This window comes from Eulemur rufifrons, chromosome 15 (assembly GCF_041146395.1).
Source record: "Eulemur rufifrons isolate Redbay chromosome 15, OSU_ERuf_1, whole genome shotgun sequence".
Taxonomy (NCBI): Eukaryota; Metazoa; Chordata; class Mammalia; order Primates; family Lemuridae; genus Eulemur; species Eulemur rufifrons.
Genome location: NC_090997.1, coordinates 93,737,092 through 93,764,390, shown reverse-complemented (window position 1 = coordinate 93,764,390; position 27,299 = coordinate 93,737,092). Strand labels below are relative to the sequence as shown.

Below are 27,299 nucleotides of genomic sequence, written 5' to 3'. Positions count from 1 at the left end.
GTAATGGTGTTTTTGATGTGTCCACGTGGCCACTGTCTTCAGTCACTCAATGAAACACTAACTTAGGTGTTGCTGCGAAGGCATTTTGTAGATGTGATTAATCTGTGAATAATCAGTTGACTTTAAGTAAGGGAGATTATCCGAGACTATGTGGGTGGCCCTGATTGAGCCAGTTAAAAGGCCTTAAAAGCAAAGCTGAGGCTTCCTGGGTGAAGAGCGTCCACTGTGGACAGCAGCTTGGGCTGGTGTGGGAGCGTTCCAGCCTGCCCTTCCTGATGGCTGCCCCCCGGATTTCAGACTCCCCTACCCAGACCTCACACCTGCATACGCCAATTCCGGGCACTAAATCTCTACATATGTATCTCCACCGGTTCTGTGTCTCCGACTGAATCCTGCTACACCAGGTAACTTTAATACGCAGCTCAGGCTGAAAACCAGGGGATTATTCAGTGGTGGTTACGGCAAAGTGGTTATTTCACAGTAAAATAACCGAAGGTCAAATCTCATCTCTTCTACCTATGACCTCCGTGACTTCGACTGCCTCAGCTGTAAAATGGGAATCACAGTGTCTACTGCGCAGACACTGTTCAGGTATGTGTAAGTTCACTGCACATCTGAATTGCATGGCGGCAGCTGCTCTTACTATACTATCAGGCCATTCTGGGCCAGGAGCAATGAAACGCCACACAAACAGACAAGCCTGGTGTTCTGGCGTTCCCTCTCATTGCTTGACATCTAAAGTTTAGGACTTCTGTTTAGAGTCACCTAAACACTGCCTTCCCTCACTTTGCTCCTACAATAGGAAGGAGGACACCTGCCGGCACACAGACGCACAGACAACGTCACCAGGTGCAGGCCACGGAGACGGGTCCCCAGCTCTGGTATTTAAGGAGTAATGAGGTCTATCAGTCTCCCAGCATCATTGTTCTAGGGCGTTTTAATAGGTGATTTGGTGTCAGGGCTCAGGTCTCGCTGATCAGTCGGAGGGTGGAGGGTCGTGGCGGTGCTGCTCTCCCTCCCGCCGTCCGTCGCATTTCGTTTCACCGCGGGTGCTCCTGTTGCGCAGCGCGGACACCTTCCTCCCGGGAAGCGCCTCCTCCCCCATCTCCCGCCCTCCGCCGCCCCGCGGTCCGGTTCAGGCTTCAGTCCGGCGGAGCAGTGCCCTCCGGTGGCCGCACGCCGCAGTAGCGGCTCCCTCCGCGAGAGCGCCTGGGCTGCAACCTGCTCTGGGTTTGTCCCGGTTGCTCTGATTTCTTTCTAAGCCACGGAAGCCCACGTGCTCCAGTTAAGGCTTTGATGGGCTGAGAGGAGCTGCCTTTCTATCCTGCCATTAGTGTATGACCTAAGCTGCTCCTGTCACCTCTCTGGGTCTCTGTCGCCTCACCTACAAAACGGGAGGGTTAAATAGATCCTATACGGCGTTAGCATTTAGGATTCAAGGCCTTATGATTCTGCGAAGGTCATTCATTCAACAAATACCATGCGCCCAGTGGAGAGGGTTCAGGTTCATTGGAGAGCAAACCTGTGTGTTCCTGGATCTCACACTGCAGCAGGGGAGACGGATAATAAGCAATAAACATAAAGAAATAAACTGCTTAGTATATTAGAAGGTGATAACGCTACGGGGAAAACAGCGCAGGCGGAGAGCTGTGCCCTGGGAAGGCTGAGGGAGGGGCAGTTGCAGACCATGGAGTCGGGCCAGCCTGACTGCGAGGAGGTGGCCTTTGAGCAAAGATGGGAGGTGAGAGCTGTCTGATAAACTTGAGGACCTATGAGAAAGCCTGTAGGGCTGAATCAGAGTGACTGAAGGGCGCGTTGTGGCCATGAGGCCACTAGGTAACAGGAGACAGTTCCATAGAGTCTGCTAGGCTGTTGCCAAGGAGTTATCCTTGACCCTGAAAGAAATGGGGCCACTGGAAAGTTTTGAGCAGAGGAATGGAATGATTTGCCTCGTGTTTTTTATAGGTTGTGTCTTAACTGCCATACATACCAAAGTACCATGGACTGGGTGACTTACACGCAAACATTTATTATCTCTCGGTTCTGGAGGCTGAGAAGTCCAAGATCAGGGTCCTGGCGATTTGGTTCCTGGTGAGGGCCTTCTTCCTGGCTTCCTCTCCACATGGTGGAGGGAGAGAGAGTAAGCTCTGGTGTCTCCTCCTCTTCTTATAAGGGCACTAATCCAACTTTGGGGGTCCCACCCTTCTGACTCTTCCAAGTCTAATCACCTCCCCAAAGCCCCACCTCCTAATACCACCATATCAGGGGCTGGGGCTTCAACGTGTGATTTTGGGGGAGACACAAACATTCGATCCATAGCAGGGCCACCCGGGCAACTGTATGCGCTGAACTGCAAGGGCAGGTGGGATGGGGGCAGGGGAAGCCAGAGCCCATGGGACAATCCAGGTGAGGGTGGTGGCTGTGGCTTGGGCATGCATGGCAGAGATGGAGGTGGTGTGAAAGGGTCAGATTCTGGAGAGACTTTGAAAGTAGGCGCAACAGGACTTCCTGACAGACTGAATGTGGAATGTGAGAGAAAAAAGACCAGGGTGACTAAGGGTTCCGAGCAGAGTAACTGGAAGTTGCCATCGATTGAGATGGGAACTGAGCTGGGTGGGGCAGAGGTTTGAGGGGAGGACCTGATGTCCCATTTGAAACATGTTAAGTTTAAAATGTCTATTTGTGAAGAGAATTGAATGTGCAAAGTTCAGGGAATTCAGGGGAGAGTCGTTGCTGGAGATAATTATACTGTTCATGGATGAGCACAGATTCTAGAGTCAGATGGATTTGTGTTCAAATCTGAGTCCTGTTACTTACTGGCTGTGTCAGGCTGGAAAAGCGTCTTAACTTCTCTGAACCTTGTTATTCAATATGTATTATTTCAGCACTTCCACGTGACAGGTACTGTTCTGGGTGCTGGGAACACAGGAATAAACAAAATCCCTGCTCTCATGGAGTCTAAAGCCTGGTACAACAGGGATAATAATAAATGACCACCTTAGTGTTCACTGAATGAATAAAGTGGGTAAGTTGCCTTGATCCAGCACACAATATAGTGCTTTGTCTGGGCGTGGTGGCACGCGCCTGTAGTCCCAGCTACTTGGGAGGCTGAGGCAGGAGGATCACTTGAGCCCAGGAGTGTGAGGTTGCAATGAGCTGTGATGATGCCACTGCACTCTAGCCTGGGCAACAGAGCGAGACTCTGTCTCAAAAAAAATATTATAGAATAATATGCTGCCTCCACAGCTGAATACAGCCCCTGATTTTGCTTCCTTGGCTTTATTCCAGAGCCCAGCTACCAAACCCAGCATAATGACAAAAATCGAGATGGTGCTTGAGGAGGCATGGGTGGTCCAGCAAGCAAACAGTAGGGACAGCATTGTAACAGGTGGTTTGTTCTTGTTATAATCAGCATCCTCTTAGTTAACAGTACTATGTTTGCTGTCAGGTGATAGATGTCTGGGATTACTTCTTTCACTCAAAGCTGACCCTTTGAGATGGAAAGTAAACCACAGAGAGGAGATCCCCAAAGATGAGAAGAGTCCCTGGCATGGAAGTCTGAGGTTCCCAAACATTCACAGGGTGGGCAGAGGAAGAAGAGGCCACTAAGGATGCAGAGAGGCAGCGGCTATCAAGACAGGGGTGGGTAAGAGAGGGTGGGGGCTGTGGAGCTCAGGAAGGGGAGGTGGGAGCGAAGGCTAGCGCTGTCCAATGCTGCTGAGAGGGCACAGAGATGGAAGGTGGGGATTTAATGACCAGAAACGTTGCTTCCATTAGTGGCCTGGGTTGCATCCAGGGAGCAGTGAGCAGGGGTATATATGGAGGCTAAGGAAGAAGACACAGTGGATGGGAAAGTCTTTCAAGACATTTGGCTGTGAAAAACAAGGGGGGCAGGAGGATTTTCTAGACAAGGCGAATGTAGGCTTGAGAGAGAAATTTTGAAAAGAAAGAATGGTTAACACCGTTCTAGTTGACAGATCTTTCTTCATAGGCAAAACCAATACACAACTTTGGCTCATGAGCAGGAAAAGGTTGTTTGGGAAGAATCCCATGTAGCTATCGAAAAAGTCTTCAGTCTGGGATTCTTTCCAAAACTGCTTCAGGCAGCTTTAATAAGGGAATCTGTTTCTAGATCAATACAGTTCTAAAATTGATCTGCTTGGTTATCCTACTGGAGCTACTTTCCCATCTCTTTTCTCATAAACATCCTTTTCTCACGTCACACACAAAAAATGCATGCATCTTAGCAGGTTGTAAAAATGTCTGGGGCGCCACACAATTAGGCAAATATGATATAACTGGTGCTGCGACATCTATAATCATAACGCCATATGCTGCTTCCTACCTTCCACCATCCATCCGGTGGGAGACATTTCCAAAAATGCTTTAATTTCTCTAGTTCATTATTATTTCTTAAAAATTGTAATATAGCTGTAATTGATAAATTATTTGATAATGATAATGATATGGATAACTCAATCTGGGAGAATTTTTCACAGCTAGAGCCAAATGATAGAAAGAAATGCAAAGAAATTAAATTTCAATTCATAAACATTTTTATTACAGGGAAATATGATCGGATGATTCAAAACTCTTACATATAAAAATCTATTGCATTAGGGATAAAATTTATGGAGGAAATAGAAGGGATACAGGATCTCAAGGAGAAAAGGGAAGAAGAGTAACATTTTTAAATTGCTTGTTCTTGTGTGTTTTAAATGGGCAATGGTTGGTATCAAACTGCTATGGTATTTATTTTCCATTGTATGTATGTTTTAAAGCAATCTTGCAGTTTTATTTTAAAATGCAAATATGTACAGTAAGCTGCGGGGAGTTAGCTACGCTCCCCACAAAGAGATTTTTTCTCTTCCGATCAGGTCTCTCAGTTGACTACGCCAGTTTGCAGGGAGTTAGCTACACTCCCTGCAAAGAGGTTTTTTCTTCTGATCAGGTCTCTCAGGCAGGGGTCATCGCAAAGGATGAAAAATATAATAGGAAACAGAAATAAAAAATAAAATGGCAATAATAATACACAGAGCCAAAGATATAGTTTATAAAGTAAAGGTTTATGAAAATAGATATTAGGAGGGTATCCGGATGGATATATTTCTACTCGCATAAAATATATCTCCGACTGAAACTCCACACAGGTATTTTATAGGGTAGATACAGGCTCCTGTTGCCTTGGCAATGGGATTTACATATTAACAGGCAGTTTGCTTTAGGGTCAAAGTCTTCTAAAAGGCCACTACAGATCCTTTAACTAACTCTAACTAGGGGAACAATGAGTTATAAAATCTTCTTGGGGCAAACTTCTAAGTTTTATGATAAGGCTATTACTTTAGCAAAAAACAGAGACATCTTGGCTCCGGTGATTGTGTTCTTGGAGACAGAGATGATCCCAGAAGTCAACATGGGCTGTGCTTTGTGTTAGTTACTTTGACCGCATGGTTCTGTCTGGCCCCGGCTTGGGCATTAGCATATCTATCTGATTAGCTCTCATCTGGGGGGGGGGGGGTCCTCGCCTGTCAGCTCCGGCAACCTTTTGGTTCTAAGGGCGAGGCCCGCCTTGTCTTTCAAAACAGGTGAGAACCAAAGGCCCAATTTACAACTGTCTCTTTGAAGTGCAGCTTTTACTGACCTGAGATGAGGCAGCTTTTGAACTAACACATTTATTTTTAATTTAAGGCAAAGCCTTATTTGACTTCTGAAATCAAATCTTGTCTCCAGAAATACAGGGGGCATTTCTATAACTCAGTATTCTTAGGCTCAACATCTCCCCCTTTTTTATTTTTTGAAGAAAGTTGATGGAGTTGGACAGCCATCACAGCAAGGCATTGGTCTCCGGATTCTGGTCTTCTTCGGAGTTTTCTCCAGACTATAAATAAACACAAGCAAAGGATTAAAATAATGCCAAAAGTTACAATAGTGGAATTCCCATAGATTTTAAGATGATAAAGTGGATCAGCTGACTCCAAACCAGAAGAGATGTCATTAATAATGTCAGCTTCAGAGAGCAATTTAAGTTTGTGACTGAAGGTATTTAATATTTCTTGTTGTAAGTTTCTAATCTCTTCAGTCAGATTTCCTTGATTAAGTAGATTTTTTTATGTTTTCCCAAGGAAACCGAGTTTGATTATATATATGAGGTGTAACACAAACTTGAGTGATATTCCAATGGCAATGAAGTCTATGTTGCTTTTGTAGACTTATAACCTGGTCTCCCAACAAGGTGACTGCTTGTTGTAAGTCAGCCACTTGAGTAGCTAATTTAGAGTCAATTTGATTTTGGGTAGACTATAACTGATTTGAATTGTGGTGCCAATTTTGAACAAATTCAGTGGTCTGAACGGTCTGATGCAGACCGCAGAAGCAGTGACAGCAATGATTCCAAAATAGCTGCTATTAAGAGACCAATAAATCTTTTTGTACATTTAGGAATGTGATTAAGTAGTTTGTCTAAAAGGAACATTGCTACTGTTTCTTGCCAGACTCTATTCATTTTAACAGGTAACCACAGTCCTGTTCTGGCTTTGAGAATATAAAGTGTTTCTTTATAAGGATTAAACTTTATAGAATTGTTAATACAGGTATAATAAGAACAGTTGTCACAGGTCACTAGGAAAGAAGGTTCATTATAAACAGCATGTCCAATCATAAATAAGTAAGGCAATCTAACACAAACTTGAATATAATGAGTAGAATTTAAATTAAAAGTCCATTCTCGGCTATTCTTTGTATCCAAAGTGTGCGTGCTAATCCAGGCCTGCAAAAGGTGCCAAGCAGCTGATACTTTCCACAATTGATCATGAATAGGGCCATCTAAAATATGAGGAGCTGGAGAGCTCATACCATCATTGAGCCATGTAATATGACTTTTAAGGTCAGTGTCTTTTACGGACATCGAGGTGGCAGTTTTATTCCAATGAAGCTTTTTAAAATTGTGAGAGGAAGCAGGATGTCCATAGGGACTCCAGTCTAGGACAACACCATAAGATGTGGACCCAGCAAGAGTGCGCCCCATGTGAGCTCTACAATTGTCCCATTGTACCCAAGTTTTAGGGTCAGAAATTATTACTTTCTTACAAATGGGTACATCTGTGGGTGCAATTTTAGAATGCCCAATAGTGATGTGTCTGGTTGCCAGACACTCTTACCACCAGGCTCAGCACACAGATCATGGCAAGAAAAAGATTTACAGATGTTTTAGGTACAGATGTCCGGCTCAATATCCTGTCTGCTTCTTTGTATGTTCTCTTCAGCTGTCCCCACGTCATGATCTGTGCCTGACGTGTCTTCCACTTTTTCCCCTCGAGTTTCCACTCTGGGCTTGATTCTTCTGCTTGGAATCCAGACTGTTTGTCCATCATCTGTCAAAACACAAGCAAAACCTCGACCCCACACCTTCACCCGTCCTTCTTTCCATATATTTTCTACATCACCTTTCCACCAGATAGGCTGGTGAGGGAAAGAGTCTGATTGTCGACTCCCATTCCAATGCTTTTCTATTGCTGTTAATTTATCTTCCTTACGAATATTCAAAAAATTTAAGGTAAATAGGCTTGATTTATTCTATCTTTGGGAGACTGTCTACCTCCCCTTTTTGTTTTAATAACATGTTCTTTAAAGTTTGATGTGTACTTTCTATAATACCTTGTTCTTGAGGATTATGAGGAATGCCAGTAATGTGCTTGATGTCCCATTTAATACAAAAAGCTGCAAAAGAATTACTAGTGTAAGCAGGGCCATTGTCAGTTTTAATGGTGGCTGGGACTCCCATGTATACAAAACAGGAGTGTAAATGTGAGAATACATGTCTAGCAGTTTCTCCAGAGGATGGAGTAGCCATAAGACCGGAATAAGTATCTACAGTCACATGTACAACACCTAACTTGCCAAATTCAGGAATATGAGTAACATCCATTTGTCATAATTTATTTGGTGAGAGACCTCCAGGATTAACTCTTGTAGAAAATTTAGGCTGATTAATTAATTGACAAGTGGGACAATGAGAAATAATATATTTGGCTTGATTATTGATTATATAATTGCATTGACTTTTCTTAAATCAGTTAACATTTGCCATTTGCCAGATTTTCTTTTAATAACAAATACCGGAGAATTCCACAGACTGGTGGACTCCTCTATATGTCCTGCTTGTAATTGTTTTTCTACTAATATTTGAAGAGCACCCAATTTTTTTTTTTTTTTTTTTTTGCGGCCACTGCTCTGTCCATATAGCCTTTTGTGATATCCAATTTAAAGTCAAAGCATAATGGTGCTTTTCAGTAGGAGTGGCTGCTATCCAAAATTTGGATGGCCTAAACCATGCCAAGAAGTATGTGCCTTTGGTGCCTCGAAACTCTTAGCCCCTTGGCTCCTTTTACCCAAACCAAAACAAGGGCTATAATTTATATTTGGCATAATCTGTTAAGCAGGAGCAGATATATTAGGTATATTGATGTATGCTCCCCATTGCTGTAACAGATCTCTTTCCCGCAAATTAATAGCGATGTTAGCCACGTAAGGTTTTAAAGTGGCTGTCTGTTTATCAGGGCCTGAACAATTTAAAATTTGTTGACTTTGAAATATATCAGTCATCGTTCCTATTCTGGTAAGAACAGTAGGAACTTGTAAAGGCCAAGCTTTTGGCCAAAAACTTTTAGAAATAATTGTAACATCAGCTCCAGTATCTACAAGTCCAGCAAAAGATTTGCCATTTTTTTTTTATTTTTTATTTTATTTCAGCTTATTATGGGGGGTACAAAAGTTCAGGTTACATATGTTGCCCATGTACCGCCTATCCTCCCAAGTCAGAGCTCCGGGCATGTCCATTCCCCAGAGAGTGCGCATTGCACTCATCATGTAGGTATACACCCATCCCCTCCTCGCAGCCCCCCTCCCTGAGTCAGCACCTTCAAGCATGACCATTCCCCAAACGGTGCGCAATGCACTCATCATGTAGGCATACATCCATCCCCTCCCCCCACCCCCCACCTCAGTCTGATATCCGATTGGTATCATTCCCAGATGTGAATTTAGGTGATGATCAGGGAAACCAATTTTCTGGTGAGTAGATGTGATGCTTGTTTTTCCATTCTTGGGATACTTCACTTAATATAATGGGTTCCAACTCTCTCCAGGAGAACCAAAGAGATGTCGTATCACTGTTATTTCTTATAGCTGAGTATACTCCATGGTATACATATACCATAACTTACTAATCCAATCATGAATTGATGGGCATTTGGGTTGTTTCCACATCTTTGCGATTGTGAATTGTGCTGCTATAAACATTCGGGTACAGGCGTCTTTGTCATAGAATGACTTATGTTCCTTTGGATAGATGCCCAATAATGGGATTGCTGGATCAAATGGTAGGTCTATTTGGATCTGTTTAAGGTATCTCCATAATGCTTTCCACAGGGGTTGCACTAGTTTGCAGTCACACCAGCAGTGTATAAGTGTTCCTGTCTCTCCGCATCCATGCCAACATGTGTTGTTTTGGGACTTTTTGATAAAGGCCATTCTCACTGGGGTTAAGTGATATCTCATTGTGGTTTTGATTTGCATTTCCCTGATGATTAGGGATGTTGAGCATTTTTTCATATGTTTTTTAGCCATTCTTATATCTTCTTTTGAAAAAATTCTATTCATGTCATTTGCCCACTTCTTGATAGGGTTGTTTGATTTTTTTCTTGCTGATTTTCCTGAGTTCTAAATAGATTCTTGTTATTAGTCCTTTATCTGATATATAGTATGTGAAAATTTTTTCCCATTCTGTAGGCGGTCTGTTTATTCTCGTGACTGTTTCTTTGGCTGTGCAGAAGCTTTTTAATTTAATCAGGTCCCATTCATTTATTTTTGTTGTTGCTGTGGTTGCCTTAGGGGTCTTCTTCATAAATTCTTTGCCTAGGCCAATGTCTGTAAGAGCCTTTCCTACATTTTCTTCTAGAATTCTAATCATTTCACACCTAAGGTTTAAGTCTGTTATCCACCGTGATTTGATTTTTGTGAGAGGTGAAAGCTGTGGGTCCTGTTTCAGTCTTCTACATGTGGCTATCCAATTTTCCCAGCACCATTTATTGAATAGGGATTCTTGTCCCCAGAGTATGTTTTTGTCTGCTTTGTCAAAGATTAAATGTTTATATAAGGATAGTTTTATATTTGGATTTTCTGTTCTGTTCCACTGGTCTGTGTCCCTGCACTTGTGCCAGTACCAGGCAGTTTTAAGAACCACAGCCTTGTAGTGTAGTTTGAAGTCTGGCAAATTAATACCTCTCATTTTGTTTTTATTGCTTAAAATTGCTTTTGCTATATGAGGTCTTCTCTGATTCTATACAAAGTGTATAATTATTTTTTCTAATCTGTGAAAAATGATGTTGGTAATTTAATAGGGATTGCATTGAATCTGTAGATCACTTTGGGTAATATAGACATTTTAACAATGTTGATTCTTCCGATCCATGAGCATGGTATGGTTTTCCACCTATTTACAAGTTCTGCTATTTCCTTCCTCAGTGTTTCATAGTTTTCCCTATAGAGGTCCTTTACCTCTTTAGTTAAATGTATTCCTAGATATTTTATTTCTTTGTTGCTATTTTGAAGGGTATTGAGTCTTTAATTTGGTTCTCTGATTGACTGTTATTGGCATATATGAATGCCTCTGGTTTGTGTGTATTGATTTTGTAACCTGAGACTTTGCTGTATTCGTTAATCAATTCCAGGAGTCTCTTGGTTGAGTCCTTGGGGTTTTCCAGATATAACATCATCAGCAAAGAGTGAGAATTTGATCTCTTCTTTCCCTATTTGGACTCCCTTGATTCTGCTCTCTTGCCTGATAGCTCTCGCAAGGACTTCCAATACTATGTTGAAAAGTAATGGGGACAGTGGGCGGCCTTGTCTGGTTCCAGTTCTAAGTGGAAATGCTTTCAAGTTTTCCCCATTCAGTATGATGTTGGCTGTGGGTTTGTCATATATGGCTTGTATCATTTTTTAGGTAGGTTCCATCTATGCCTATTTTGTTAAGCGTTCTTATCATAAAAGGGTGCTGAATTTTGTCAAATGCTTTCTCTGCATCTATTGAGAGGATCATATGGGTTTTATTTTTGCTTCTATTTATGTGGTGAATTACATTTATAGATTTACGTATGTTGAACCACCCCTGCATCTCTGGGATGAAGCCCACTTGGTCGTGATGGATTATTTTTTTGATAAGAAGTTGGATTCGATTTGCTAGGATTTTATTGAGAATTTTTGCATCTATATTCATAAGAGAAATTGGTCTGTAGTTCTCTTTTTTTGTTGCATCCTTTCCTGGTTTTGGTATCAATGTTATGTTGGCTTGGTAAAACGTGTTGGGGAGAATTCCATCCTTCTCGATATTGGAGAATAGTTTATGTAGGATGGGCACCAGTTCTTCTTTGTATGTGTGGTAAAATTCAGGTGTGAACCCATCTGGACCAGGCCTTTTCTTTTTGGGAATTTTTTTTATTGCTGTTTCTATTTCAGTTCTTGATATTGGTCTATTCAGGAATTCTATTTCTTCCTGGTTGAGCCTGGGAAGGCTATGTGTTTCTAAAAATTTGTCCATTTCCTCCACATTCTCCTGTTTGTGTGCATAAAGATTCTTGTAGAATTCATAGATGATATCGTGTATCTCTGTGGCATCGGTTGTGATTTCTCCTTTTATGTTCCTAATGGAGGTGGATTTTTCTTTTCTGCTCTTGGTTAGTCTAGCCAGAGGTGTGTCTATTTTGTTTATCTTTTCAAAGAACCAACTTTTTTTTATTAATTTCCCTTATGGTTTTTTTGTTGTCCTTTTCATTTAATTCTGATTGGATCTTAGTAATTTCTCGCCTTCTGCTGGGTTTGGGGTCAGTCTGTTCTTCTTTTTCTAGCTCTTTGAGTCTATTCATTAGGTTCTCTATTTGTAAGTTTTCTGTCTTTTTGATATAGGCATTTATGGATATGAATTTTCCTCTCAGGACTGCTTTAGCTGTGTCCCATAGATTTTGATAAGTTGTGTCTCCATTGTCGTTTAATTCAAAGAAACTTTTGATTTCCATCTTGATTTCTTCCTTTATAGAATAATCATTCAGGGGAAGGTTTTTTAGCTTCCATGACTTTGAGTAGGAATGAGAGTTTCTGTTAGAGTTCATTATTACTTTATTCCGCTATGATCTGAGAAGATGCATGGTATAATTTCTATTTTTTAAAATTTTTTAAGACATGCTTTATGGCCTAGGATATGGTCAATCTTAGAAAATGTCCCATGAGCTGATGAGAAGAATATATATTCTGTGGACTTTGGGTAGAATGTCCTGTAGATGTCAGTCAGGCCCATTTGTTCTAGCATTCTATTTAAGTCCATTATTTCTTTGTTTATTTTCTGTTTGGAAGATCTGTCCTGTACTGTCTGTGGGGTGTTAAAGTCTCCAGCTATTACAGTATTGTTATCTATCATTTGGTTCAGATCAAGTAGGGTTTGCTTTTTGAATCTGGGTGCACCTAAGTTGGGTGTGTATATATTAAGTATTGTCATGTCTTCTTGTTGAATTGTGCCTTTCATCAGTATATAGTAGCCATCTTTGTCTTTTATTACTTTTGTTGGTTTAAAAACTAAGTTATTGGAAATTAAGACTGCCACACCAGCTTTCTTTTGGCTACTGTTTGCCTGAAATAGTGATTTCCATCCTTTTATTTTCAGTCTAAATGCATCTTTGCAGGTTAGGTGAGTTTCTTGAAAACAGCAGACACTTGGTTTGTGTTTTTTTATCCATTGGGTCAGTCTATGTCTCTTGAGTGGGGATTTCAAGCCATTCACATTTATTGAGAGAACTGATAAGTGGGACAGATTTCTGTTCAGCTTGTTGGGTAGAACTTCATTGCTATGTTTTCTCTCGAGCCATTGTGGTAGCTGGAATTTGATCTTTAGCTCTTGAGTAGTTTTACATTCGTGGGTCTTTCTTGTGCTGGTACATGTGCAACTCTCTTTTTAGTACTTCTTGGAGGCCTGGTCTTATCTTGGTGAATTCCCTCAGTCCTTGTTTATCTGAGAATGTCTTAATTTCTCCTTCGTATAGAAAACTTAGCTTAGCTGGGTACAAGATTCTAGGCCAGGCATTATTCTGTTTCAGAAGAGTGAGAACGGGGCCCCAACCTCTTCTTGCTTGTAAGGTTTCAGTTGAGAAATCTGGAGTAATTCTAATGGGCTTTCCTTTGTATGTTACTTGTTTCTTTCTCCTTACAGCTCGAAGAAGGGACTCTTTAGTGGATATTTTGGTCAGTCTGATGACTATGTGGTGTGGTGTTTTCCTATTTGCTATGAATCTCCCAGGGGTTCTTTGAACTTCTTGAACCTGTATATCTAGAGTTTTAGCAAGGCCTGAAAAATTTTCCTCAATTATGTCTTCAAATAGCTTATCCAATCCTTGCTTATTATCTTCTTCACCCTCAGGAATGCCAATAACTCTCACGTTAGGCTTCTTCACATAATCCCACATTTCTTGTAGACTCTGATCATTTCTCTTTTTTCTTTGTTCTATCTCTGTGACTGACTTATTTAATTGGAAAGTGTTATCTTCAATCTCTGAGATTCTTTCCTCTGTTTGATCTACCCTGTTCTTGAGACTTTCCACTGTGTTTTGTAGCTCTCTGAATAAATTCTTCATTTCTAGGAGTTCAGTTTCGTTTTTCTTCAATATTTCAATTTCTTTAGTGAATTTTTCTTCCAAATCCTGTATTTTTGTTGAGGTTTCTTTGTGTTGGTTATCCATTTTTTCTTGTATATTATTCAGTTTTTTTATAATCCATAATTGAAATTCTTCCTGTAACATGTTGGTATTTTGAGTCTGGTTTGTGTCAATTGGTTGAGAGCTGGTATTTCTCTTTGAGGGTGAGATTTCCGTTTGATTCTTTGTGCTCCCCGTGTTTTTTCGCTGAGCCCTTCCCATCTGGATCTATCGTTAGATCTTTTCTTACAGTTTTAGTCTGGTTAGCAGCACACTTTTTATTCTGTTCTTAGGCTGTGAAACAATCTAGGTATGTTGCTTCCTTTGTCAAGAGGGGAAGACTGTTGTGTATTGTTTAGAGTTTTTTTTTTACCTCAGTTGGGGGGCTGCTTCTGGTGGATCCAGCCCTAGAGGATTGGAATGACCTAAGACTGTTTTGGCGAGTTAAGTCACTGTGTTGTGGACTTTCAGTTAGCAGGCAGGATCCACACTAGTTGCAGGCAGAAATTCTCTCTGTTTTTGTTTGTTTGTTTGTTTGTTTGTTTTTCCTTTGGTTCTTCCTGTATAGGGGTGGTTTCGGTCTCTTTCCACAGGAAAGACACTGGCTACGGGGGTGGGCGGTGCCCATGCTCGCTCAGCGCCCCAGCTGCTGCAGGTCCCATGGGCAAAAGTTTGCCCTGGCCCAATGTCCCCAAGGACCAGGCTCTACACTCTCACATCTGGAGAAGTACTCAGTATTCACACAAGGCTGGGGCTCCTATAGAGGATCCACAGACTAGGGCAGGGAGCCGCCCAGCACCCTATGGCTCCACAGCGGCTAGGCTGTGGACCCCAAGATGGCGACCACATGCCCACAGATCGCCGACGCTGGGGGTGAATGTTCAGGGTCCGGCAGGCACCAGAGCCAGGGGCCTGGCGAGCTCAGAAGCCCACAGTAGCTCCCCAGCTAGAGGGCCACCAAAAAGAAAAGAAAAGAAAAAGAGAAAAAAAGGAAAGAAAAGAAAAAAAATAAAAAATAAAAATAAAATAAAATAAAATAAAAAATAAAAATTCTGTAATTCGGCTTTTCGCCTTAGCGCATCTCCACCCCTCCCCCCATTAATCGCCATCTCGGTGGAGATCCCTCAGAGTCCAAGCTGTACCCTGTTGATGTCTCCTGTCCACAGAGTACATGCAAAGCCTGAGCTCTTGGCGTGGGTTCACGGACTAGGGGAGCGAGCCACCCAAGGAGCCGCCTGGCACCCTATGGCTCTGCAGCGGCTATGCTGTGGACCCCAAGATGGCGACCACATGCCCACAGATTGCTGGCGCTGGGGGTTAATGTTCAGGGTCCAGCAGGCACCAGAGCCTGGGGCCTGGCAAGTATAGAGGCCCACAGAGCCTCCCTGGCTAGGGAACCGCCGAAAAAAGCAAAAAAATACAAAAAATCTGTGGTTCAGCAACTCTTTGCTGCTTTTCGTCTTAGCACAGCTCCATCCCTCCCCACTAAGTGTGGTCTCGGTGGAGATCCCCCAGAGTCTAAGCTGTTTCCTGTTGATGTCTCCTGTCCACAGAGCCCTATGTCTCCTGCGGTGATTCTACACCGACTTCAGGCAGGTCTCTAATTAAGTGGGTGTGGAGGTCAGTGGGGAGAACAAGCTGCTTTCCTATGAGGCTGAACACCCCCCACTCAATGGTGGGGTGGGTGCAGCCATCCCGTACTCTGCTGTCTATTGTCCGTCCTGCACTGTCCAGAATTTCATGATGCTATTTCCCGTTCACCTCAGACTTTTCTTGCTCTCTGTGTCCCACATTGATTCTCCATGGATTCACACTGCTGTTCTTGTGGGGGAGCGATCCTCTAGCGTTGTGGTAGACCAAGATCCATGCCTTCCTCTCTGGGAGCACAAATCCAGGAGGTCATCTCCACTCCACCATCACAGGACCCCCCCAAGATTTGCCATTTAACTTAATTTCTAATTGAGGTCTCTGGTCATTAATAAAAGTTTGCCAGTATACTTTAGTTCCAGTACTCCCCAAACCTCCTTGCCTTAGAACATCAGATTTTCCAATCTGCATATCAGGTAACAATAGAAGTTGTGCAATCCAGTCTCCAGCCTGAATAAGATAATCAAAATTGGAACTCATCATAACTGAAATTTCTCCTGAGTAATCTGAATCAACTATACCCAAATGCACTGAAATTCTTTTTAATATAAGAGAGCTCTGGTCAGTGATAAAAGCTCTGGAAAGTTGTTTATAATTTTTTTTTTTCCAAATGTCCTTTACGGCCATAATCGACACATTTTACGACAGTTTTTTTGCTTTTTGGGAATGCCTTTCCCACCGCTAGCCTCAGCCAACAATTGCATTTTAAAAGCCTCTGATTTAACTTTTCGGCAAAATTTTCTTTAAAAAATTTTTTGAGCAGCGGATGTAAACGCCGCTAACATTTTGAATTAATATTATTAAAAGCCAATATATGCAACATCAAATTTTTCAAGTCAGGCGGACTAACCGTTTTTTGCACAACATCTTGCAATCTAGTAATAAAATCTACGTAAGTTTCATTAACATTCTACACAAGAAAACATAGACTGTTTAGGAGAATTTATCTTTTCTTATGCTCTAATACAGCACTGCTGAATTTGAGCAATAACCTGATCATCTTTTCTAAGATCTTAGTTTGTTCTTTAAAAGTTTTTCTAGCAGCCTCTCTCAAGGGCAGATTATGCTTCTGGGAATCATTTGCATTAGAAAGCAGCGGTTCCCAAGCTTAAAGCTGCTCACTTGAGTGAAGCAGAGAGCTCTTAAAGTGAAAATTCTCCTTTAGAATTTTTTTCTTTTTCTCTTTTTCTATATTTTCTATAGACCCAAGAAGAAGGTCAGTACCTACTTTTACTGGCTCTGTCTTATCCTGGCCCAACGCAGATGGAAGGTCCCAACTGACCTTCTCTTTTCTGCTAAAAACAGGCTCCAGATCTTTTATTAAGCTTATTTTAGGATGGATATCCCCCGTCTCACTAAAAGAGAATTCTGAGTTAGAATGAAACAGCTGTAGAGCTTGAGAAATTAAAGAGCAGAGCTTTCAAATACAGAGGAATCTTTTTTTTTTTTTTCCTTTTCTTTTACAGAGCGCTTTTCCTAGTGTTTTCAGTGCCAATTGCTTTTGCTGTAGCTTGAACTCACCTGGAGGTGGGAACCAATCACAGTGCTTGGAAATTAAATGTAACAATTTCTCGAGATTTTTCTTTTTGGCAACTAATTTAGCACTCTTTAATAAGCTCTCAACAATTTCACATACTCAGAAAAGATAGTCTTCCTCATTATTTTAATCCAGACAGAATAATAATTTACTTTGCCCTGGAGATGTTCACTTACCTCTCTTTAGGTAAGACACGCGTGTGACATTCAATACTCTCCAGGTCCCTTGCGATGCAATTTGGGAACTTCTTCACTTGAGCAAAGCCTTTTGCCTTCAAGACCCTATCAGAAAATCCTGCCGACTATGCCAGTTTGTGGGGAGTTAGCTACGCTCCCCGCAAAGAGGTTTTTTCTCTTCTGATCAGGTCTCTTAGGCAGGGGCCATCGCAAAGGATGAAAAATATAGTAGGAAACAGAAATAAAAAATAAAATAATGGCAATAATAATACACAGAGCCAAAGGTATAGTTTATAAAGTAAAGGTTTATGAAAATAGATATAAGGAGGGTATCCGGTTGGATATATTTCTACCCGCATAAAATATATCTCCAACTGAAACTCCACACAGGTATTTTATAGGGTAGATACAGGCTCCTGTTGCCTTGGCAATGGGATTTACATATTAACAGGCAGTTTGCTTTAGGGTCAAAGTCTTCTAAAAGGTTACTACAGATCCTTTAACTAACTCTAACTAGGGGAACAATGAGTTATAAAATCTTCTTGGGGCAAACTTCTAAGTTTTATGATAAGGTTATTACTTTAGCAAAAAACAGAGACATCTTAGCTCCGGTGATTGTGTTCTTGGAGACAGAGATGATCCCAGAAGTCAACATAGGCTGTGCTTTGTGTTAATTACTTTAACCACATGGTTCTATGCTTGGGCATTAGCATATCTATCTGATTAGCTCTCATCTCGGGGGTCCTCGCCTGTCAGCTCCGGCAACTTTTTGGATCTAAGGGAGAGGCCTGCCTTGTCTTTCAAAACAGGTGAGAACCAAAGGCCCAGTTTACAGCTGTCTCTTTGAAGTGCAGCTTTTACTGACCAACGAGACGCCCTCCTGAGATGAGGCAGCTTTTGAACTAACACATTTATTTTTTCTTTAAGGCAAAGCCTTATTTGACTTCTGAAATCAAATCTTGTCTCCAGAAATACAGGGGGCGTTTCTATAACTCAATATTCTTAGGCTCAACAGTAAGCCATAAATTTACAGTTTTTCAGCTATTTAAACTTATGATTAAGAACTTTTAGATGGCAGTTTAAAATGTGCAAGGGGGTCCTTAGTTTTTGAATATTTTAGGGGTACACGAGCAAAAATGGTTGATGACCTTTGATATAAGGAATCAAAGGACAGGCTGAACAAGCATGAGAAAGGCCAAAAGACAGATGGTGCCTCGTTGCTGGGCTCCATGGATTTTGTCGGCACCACTGACACGATTCAGTTCCAAACCGAGCCCAGCTCCAAGGAAAGGGAGCCTGAATGGCCTGATGTGAGTTGTGCTCTGCTCGGAGGAGGATGTGGGACACTACGATTGAAATTTGTGCCAGAACCACTCAAAATGTGGAGTGTGCAGTTCTCCCAAAGGAAATGCAGAGTGTAAATATCAAAATAGAGGACTATAGACTGGCTGGGAAAGAACAGCATCGGCCCACAGCAGACATGTCCAAGGCGAAGCTACAGAGCAGTGATGGAATAAATATTGGTGTGGGGGTCCCAGGACAGGATCCTGAGCTCAGACAGAGGGACATTTCCCTTGTCATGGCAGGAGCAGAAAGGAAAGACCAGATGAGGCTGCAGAGGGTGTTTGCAAGTGAGGCCCAGTGGATGATTCCCGTCATTCTACTAAGTGGGGAAGAGAATCATTCAGGATGAGGGGCAGGTGGATCAGGATTTTGGGAGCACATAAGATGACATTTCTCAATTATTTTCTTGTACTTTTCAAGATTTTTTTGTTTTTAATAGAGTCTAATGTTCTCAGTATACGGCACACCATTATAATTCATACAACTACCTCTTCTGGTCTTTTCTCTCCCCAGACTGAGTCAGTTTTCCTCTAGTTCCCACAGCCTTTTGTACACGTCTCTTTTATGGCTCCAACCATATTTATTACCCAAGTTTTGGGGAGTCCATTGAGGATGAATGAGGATGTTGGTGAATTCTAATCTGATTAGCCCTAACTACTGTGGTTCCTACGCAAGTAACCTGAGATCCTACTATATTAAACTCAAACCCAGTTAGATTAGGATTTTCAGGTGCTAAGTGTATAGAAGGTGACATCTAAATTCCCTTTTCAGTGTTCCTCTCTGAATTAGCTTTGGACGGGGGTGCTATATTAGGGGTTGGAATGCTTCCAATAAGGTTGCTCCTGGTCCCCCGATGAGTGGTATAGACCTACATCCAAATGAGTATTCACCCTCCCTTCTCTTCCTCTCTCTCTGTCTCTCTCTGTCTCTCTGTCTCTCTCTCTCACACACACACACACACACACACACACACACGTGAATGCGCGCTCAAAGTCCAGAGAAGTACCGTGTACAGTTTGCTCTGAGAGGGTTCTCATAGGTGAGAGTGAAAATAGTTATCATTCTAAGAGCTCCAAAATGAGTTGTGTGGTTAAAGAATGACTACCAACCTCCTTCTCTTTTCTCCTTTCATTAATCAAATTTATGTTCTTTATAACTTCTAAGTGAATGCAACATAGAAACCCACATGTGAAGAAAGAGGTTAGAATAAACACTGCTCAAGTTTTCTTAGAAATTATAAGAAAAAAATCTCTTCTTTGACTTGATCTATTTAATCTTAGGAATTAGCGTGGGATAAATTAGATGAGATTTATGGTTAGTTCTTTAAAATAATGCAGCAGTTCTGATGTGTCCCCACTGTAAGAATACATGAAATACCCCCATTTACAAAACGGATTGGAGGAGTGGGGATTTAAAAATGAAGCCTGCCATAGTGAAGTTTCCTTTAATGAAACCCAAAAGTGGGTTTAAAATAGTCTATATCAAAATTTAAAACACATGTAACTTTAATACAGCTACTTCCCATCTGAAGTGATGTAGGTATAAGGATATTCATAAGTTTTTTTATAACAGCAAAAGGTTATACTTTTCATAGAATACAGGTTAAATAATGGCCTGCATAATAGGAATACTACGCAGCCTTTGAGAGAATGGAAGGATCTCTAAGACATATTAATTTATAAGCAGAGTTGAGTAAGCATGAAGAACATGCTACCATTTCTGTATGGAAAAATACATACGTAATTATATTTATAAATAGAGTCTTTCTGGAAAGAGGACAGTGATGGTTATAACAGTTGCCTGTATTGAGAAGAATGAGGTGGCGGGAAGGGAGGGTGATTTTTTTTTGTTATTGTCTCAAGTGCATATATTACCTACTCAATATTGTTTATTATAAACATCCTCCACCAATAAAAAATGCACCTTCGTATTAATTGTGGTACAATTTTGAAAACATATTTTGTCAGGTTAATTTCTAGAACATCCAGACCTATATATTTTTTCCCTTTCCCTCTCTCAACGGAAGATGTGGGTTGTGTTACCATTTAACTGTATGATATTGAGCAAATCAACCACCTGTGTGGACTCAGATTCTTCATTTGAAAATAAGCTTAGACTAAAGATGACTTCCAAAAATCTTATTCTAATCTAAGATCCTGTGGTTATATGACTTGATTTTGCATATCTGAAAAAATGCAATAAATTGGCAAAGAGAATCTGGGTGCATGTCAGGAGAGTGAGTGTTGGGGATGTGGCAGAAATAATTGTACACAACTATTTCCACAATATATTTCATTCTTTGACCACACTTTATAAATTCCCTTTAATTTCTACTCCATTTATCTTTGGTCTTCCACTCAAGGAATAACAAAAGAGGCATATTCAACTGAAGGAATTTATTTACTTTTTTTTCTAGGTACATAGATGACATAATTATAGACAAGTTTTGATACATAGGGAAACCCTCTGTCCACCTTTCTTTTTGCTAAATGAATCGTCACAATAATTTTTACAATTTTTAAAACAATACACAGCTTTCTTGGGCTGAAGCAATTGCAAGAACATATTGGTACTGGTATATTACAGCTACTTACAATGTTTAAGAACAGCAATGGAGAAAAATAAGTTATTTAAATATTGATTTCATATACAGAAAGTGCAATGTTGTTAGTTGTTATATAACTTGCTTGACAGTTGCTTTTCTCTATCAATTTAAAAATCAAGATAACTTGGACTCAGACTATTAATTTTTTTCCGAAAATAACACAGTACACACATGCAGCAGTGACTTGGCGAGGTGACCTCTTTTGCTGCAGTTATGAAAGCAAACTTTACTGTATCAGGAACTGATTTCCACTAGACTAGTAATTTCCAATTTCACCCACACCTTGGGTCAGGACAGAGAAAAGGGCCTCTGACTAAGGCAAGGCCATGAAAAGATATCTGCTTCTTGGTTATCTGGGAATGTAAATCGTAGTTGGAGCTGGCCACACTTCCGTCCAGCCAGCTTTGACATTCAAATTATACACAATGTGATGTGGTAGCTACCTGAGCCGAACTGCCTTTCCAGGTTTCTTTTGTGCTTTCCAAAGACAACAATTTTCACTGTTACTCAAAATTCTGTACCAAAAACAACTGATTAAAACTGGATATTGCTGAAGCCAACCACCGGTCTGCTAACATCCACAGGTGGCCCTAACCCACCTCAGTCAAATGTCACACACAAACATTCAGGCTTTTCTCAGACCAAATTAAAAGTTTAAAGCAAAAGAAGACCAAATAAACACTAAAGATATATATATATATATATATATATAAAATTTTTTTAAACAACAAAATAAAGTAAAAACCACCTCAGACCCCTCAGATTAGACATTCCCACTGAAAAGTATTTACGGTCCCTGAATTTGACTTGCTTTGCAAAGGCATTGATTTCCAAAGAATAGTGATAAAAATATGGTTTGGCATTCTCAAAAACTCCAGAAAGTTTTCTTTTCTGGTGTTACCTTTACCTAAATGAAAATCCTACACTGAGAATGAACTACAACTTGGAAATTCACACGAGATTGCTCTCTCCCCTTTGTTACCTTTTACATGACTTTTGTGTGGTGTTTTTGCTCAGCTTAAACAATGAGCAGAATCTCATCAGAATGTCAGACTGTCGCGCCAAGGTATTGCGAAAGCAGGACGAGAAGCCTGTTTTACCGCACCCATCCCCACCACTGCATGTGAAATTCGCTGAATGCTCTGATTACAGGAGAACCCTGCAGCCTCCTTATATTCCAAATGGGCTAGGCCACAACCCAAGAGGACAACAATAAGTTGTTTTTAAGAGTTCAATAGAAATTTGGCAGCTTTACCTTTTTATTCTACATGTCCACAACATCTTCACATGGCATCTTATAGAAGGTGAATATTATTAAAGAAACAAACATTATTTTTAAAAATGCATACCAAAGCGTGAAAAAAAAAATACATCACCTGAGAATGTCCTTTTCCTTTGAAACGTGGATCCAGAGATGAAGCACATGCTCAGAATGGCTTTGTGATGAATGAACTCACTTCCTCCCGCCCCCAGGGAAATCATTTGTTTTAATAAGTAGATGAAATATTATAGACCTTTTGACCAAGACCTTGCGCTCAAGGTGTTTCTGTTATAAATGATCACACTGGATGCTTAAAATAGTGCTCATGATTCAAATGTAAAGGAAACTCATTTTTTAAGAAATGGAAACCTTAATAGTTTAGTTGTATAAATTTGCTGTTTACTAGAAGATCTGACACTAGACTAAAAGAGGATAGAATATGCTGAAATCAGTTGGAAAACAAATGAAATATGCACATACTTAACACATGGCTAATGCAGTTTGTCTGGCTCCATAATGAACCTTTGTTTGAATTAGAAGAATTATCTAAATAAGAAGGAGAACATCTTAATTATAAAACTGAGAAAACTTTTAAAAAACATGTTATAAACTACTTCCCTTTTTAAGTACTTCTTTCTGAAATATGTAACCTTACCATGACCTTTTGCAAAGGTGATCTGTTAGCTGATGAATGAATTTTGGAATGGAAATGGTCAGGTTCCAAGTCAATACTGCAGCACAATGACCAACATGGTAACAATACTAAACTGATTAAAACGAAAGGCAGGTACTATAAACACACACACGCGCACCCACACATACACAATATCTTTGCAAACTCCAGATAGCTTTTTACTAGATTCGTAGTTAGTTTAAAAACCAAAAGCCAAGATGAAATGTGTGCCTGACGAACACCTCTACAAAATAAGCCATGTTAGAATGAGATATTAGAAAAGCCCACTTTTGCTGAAAACATCCCAGACGTTAGATGGCAGTCTAAGCTGAAGATTTGGAACTACGGTTACAGGGTTGTGGGCACTAGATAGATAACTGCTTAAAAGCTTATATTAAGGCAAATAAAAGCTGATTGCTAGAAAGCAATTATTAAAATGTCTCTTGTTTCTCTAAAGGAGAATAGGACCTTTTTTTTTTTTTCCTGGTGCAGCCAGATGTTCTAACTTTTGAACAAATGAGCATGGTCAATAGTGTACAATAGTCTGTTCCTTTGGCCTAGCTAAGCCCGTCTGGCCCTCGGCATCCTCAGGGTGACAGAAGGGCAAGGGCACTATCATAAATGGAACAGGCTGTCCTCCCCCTCCTCCCAGCCTCTGCCAGTGCACAAAGACAGACTGGAGGCCCAGCATTTGTAGCCAGTTGGCATCTTCTGCATTCTGAAAATAAAAATAAGTGCTTTTTTCTTTTCTTTGAAGGTCAAAGAGAGCTGCACTAATTTCCTTGAGGGGGCTTTTCTGGAAGAGAGGGTTCCTCAGTCCTGTGCCAAGTTTTCCTGTTCCGTTTGGCCACACGCTGGGCCTTTCTTCTGGATCTGGTCTGCATGTCCAGAGATGGAGGAATTGCATCAGCATCGTAAGCACAGTGAAAGGGTGGCTCTTGTCCAGGGAGGGCCTGGCTACATGGCCTCGGGGCCTGGTGGCAGTTTGAAGAGTCTGGCTGCGGATAGGAGCTTTCTTATGTGTCTCTCCTCTGTGATGCCGGCCTCCTGAAGGCAAGTGTGGGACAGAGAAGGCACTCGGCTCAGCGTGCTGACCCCTGCTGCGGAGAGGGTGCTGGTGTACATGGGCAGACCGATGGAAATGAGCCAGTCCGACACAGACGCAATGCATCCAGGAGAGACGGGCTTTCTACAGATTTCCGTGAGTCCACCACTTGGGATCTGGATAGATGAAGAAAACAACGTTACAGGAACTCTACATGTGCCCTTGGAGGGCTACTTCTTACACGTCAAAGGAATAGTACTGAAATACTGCATTGGTGGGTTATTATCAGAAAGTGATAATGCAGTGAGATGTCAAAGATCCAGTCTGGCAGGAAGAATTCTAAAAGATGAAACTAAAGAAGTGTTCTACAAATTTCTAGAAGGTGTTTGGAGGAATTAGATCCAACCTGAATATGTCCAACTTTCCAGACTAAGCATTTATATATCCTGTTATTTTGTCTCACTGTGATATAGTGTTCCACGAGAGCCCTAAGGTGATTTAAAGAGATGTACCTGTCACCCGTGTGATAGTGTGAAAAAGGATACTCAATGGGTGGGAGTTTTATTAAGTAGATTTTCTACTATATTTTGAGTCTACATTAAAAATCAGAAAATTAAATATTTAACGAATATAATTATAAAGAATTTAAAACGCAAAAATATCAAGTGTTAGCTAGGACAGGGAACTGGACATTTAACCTTGACTACTGGCTATAAAAGGGCTTTACCTTTCCAAAAGGTGATTTGCTAACAAGTGTGAAAATTCTTGACTTTGTACAGTTTTGATGAAACAAACCCTCTTCAAAAAAATACATCCTCCAGAATTAACCTTGGAAGTCCATGAAGATTTATTAATAAGGATGATCTTTACTATGTTATTTAAAACAAAAGGCTGAAAAAGGTCTAGACATTTCAAAACTATGGGATTGGCTTAATGATACTACATTCACCTACTAGAATACTTTGAAATACAGTAGTCTCCCTTGGATGGGTTCCTTTTCTGTGGTCTGAAAGTATTAAATGGAAAATTCCAGAAATAAACAATTCACAAATTTTAAATTGTTCACCATTCTGTGCAGCGAGATGAAATGTTATACAGTCCTGCTGCATCCCACTTGGGATGTGAATCTTCCCTTTGTCCAGCAAATATGTCATCTACACTCCCCACCCCTTGGTTACCTAGTGGCCATCTCAGTTACCAGATCAACTATTGCAGCAGTGCAGGGCTTGTGCTCGCTACACCCTTGTTTGATTTCATAGGGGCCCCAAAATACAAGAATAGTGATGCTGGCAATTTGGAAATGCCACAGAGAAGCCATAAAGTGCTTCCTTTAAGTGAAAAGGCAAAAGTTCTTGACTTAAGGAAAGAAAACAATTGTATGTTGAGGTTTCTGAGATCTACAGTAAGAACAAAGTCTTTTATCCGTGAAATTGTGAAAGAAGGAAAAAGAAATACGTGCATAGTATATATAGGGTCCAGCATTATCTTCTGAGAGGGCCCAAGGAATCCATTAGGGATGTCAGAACATATACCCTGTGGATAGTACTGGGATAACGGGGGACCATTGTACTGATAATATAAAATAATTTTTTATTAATAGAGAAACAGATTCATGATCTGATAACCCCAAACAATCGGGTTTCAAAACTGTACATTTGCTGTTGTACATGTGCACAGAAGTGATTAGACAGATTTTTAATGGGCAAGTAAAAACTGCATGTATTTATGGTATACAATATGATGGTTTGATATATGAACACACACTGTGGAATGGCTAAATCAAGCTATTTAATATATGCATTATCTCACCTACTTTATCATTTTTTTCTGGTAGGAACACTACAAAGTTGTTACACTTCTTAGCAATTTTCAAGTATATGATATATTGCTATTAACTGTAGTCAATATATTACAGATATCTTGAACTTATTCCTCCTAACTGAACTTTTGAGTCCTTTAGGCAGATTTTTAAAAAGTTCTTTGCAGTGCTGGGAATATGAATAATTTTCCTATCTTTTTTTTTTTCCCCTTCCAAAACTGTATTTTGAAAAAGTTCTAGGCTGATCGTGTATTACTTTCTCCCCAGGTGTCCTTGCTATAGCTGTAGTGAACCCTGCCTACTTGGTAGCTGTCGGTGCTGCTCGTCATTGAGCACCAGAACTAAATGAGGACGTTGGCAGTGCGGGCTGCTTACCGCCATGCGGTGCTGCTTCCGCAGCAGCTTCACCCGGATCTGGTCCATGTTGGTGGCGACGTCCCTCTCGGGCTGATCCAAGTCCTCTGCATATCTCTGTACCAGCGCTTCAGGAATCCCGCAGCGGCCGTGCTGCCAGGGAGAACAGAAATGTGGCATCAGAGGTTGTAAGGATGTTTTGTTCTTTCTCCAAGTTACACCAAACATAAGGTAAGACATGGAACTACTGGAAAGTATCACCAAAAGTTTTAATTTGAAATGAATGTATTTTCTTTATTGTTAAGATGGGTGCTTTAGAGGGAATACTTTCTATATCTTTATCTCTCAAATACAGTGAGCTCTAGGAAAATGGTTTGAAACATAATTAAGGCAGAACACTAGCATCTTATTATTTTGGGGGCCAATGCCTTTAATTCACTCAACTCATTTCGCAAAATGTTAATATGATTCCTTGGATGATATTGAAAACAGCCTCCAAACTGCAGGAGAAAATAACAGGTTTCTACTCTAGATACTTTGCTGTTTGTGCTTAATCTGTTAAGTTATACCACCACATTACTAGGCCAGCATTTACTGTGGAGTAGAATTCTCACTACTTTTTATTTAAAGGGGTTTATTCAAGAAATATCGAGGAGGAGGAGGAGGATCGTATTCTAAGGCATTCACAGTCTTGAGAATTTTGTAACAAGGACTCCGAGAATGCGTTATAACAAAACATGTGTTTCCGGAAGCAAAGCACAGCCACATCTATTATCATTGATTTGTCTTCAAAGGCACTTGGTATTGGTAGATCTTATATATTTTCTCCAAATGAGAAATAATTTTTCATGTTAAATCTAAACATTTTTGGTACACTGGGGGTGATTTTATATTATCTTTTTCCCCCTGTTAGCTGTAGAGATAATTATATAATTATTATATCTGAATAGGGTTCTACAATTTTCAAAGTATGTCCACATTTATTTTATTTGCTCCTAGTAATCCTTCTAAGAGGTAGTTATGGAGCTTATTTTTAACCCCAGTTTACATACAGGGAAATGAAATGGGGAGAGGTAAAAGTCTGAACACATACATGATAGGACAC

The 27,299-nt window shown here is 40.6% G+C and overlaps 1 protein-coding gene across 4 annotated transcripts in view; it reads right to left on the bottom strand.

The window, feature by feature from the left end:
• Positions 1–21,792: 21,792 nt before the first annotated feature.
• SASH1 (SAM and SH3 domain containing 1) overlaps positions 21,793–27,299 on the bottom strand; it is a 166,977-nt gene continuing 161,470 nt past the window's right edge. For all 4 annotated transcript variants that reach the window (XM_069487623.1, XM_069487625.1, XM_069487626.1 and 1 more), the window contains 2 exons: positions 26,216–26,347; positions 21,793–24,197 (listed from right to left, as the gene is read on the bottom strand). In XM_069487623.1, coding sequence (XP_069343724.1) covers positions 23,934–24,197; positions 26,216–26,347 — 396 coding nt within the window. In that variant the 3' untranslated portion in view covers positions 21,793–23,933. The remainder of the gene's footprint in view (positions 24,198–26,215; positions 26,348–27,299) is intronic.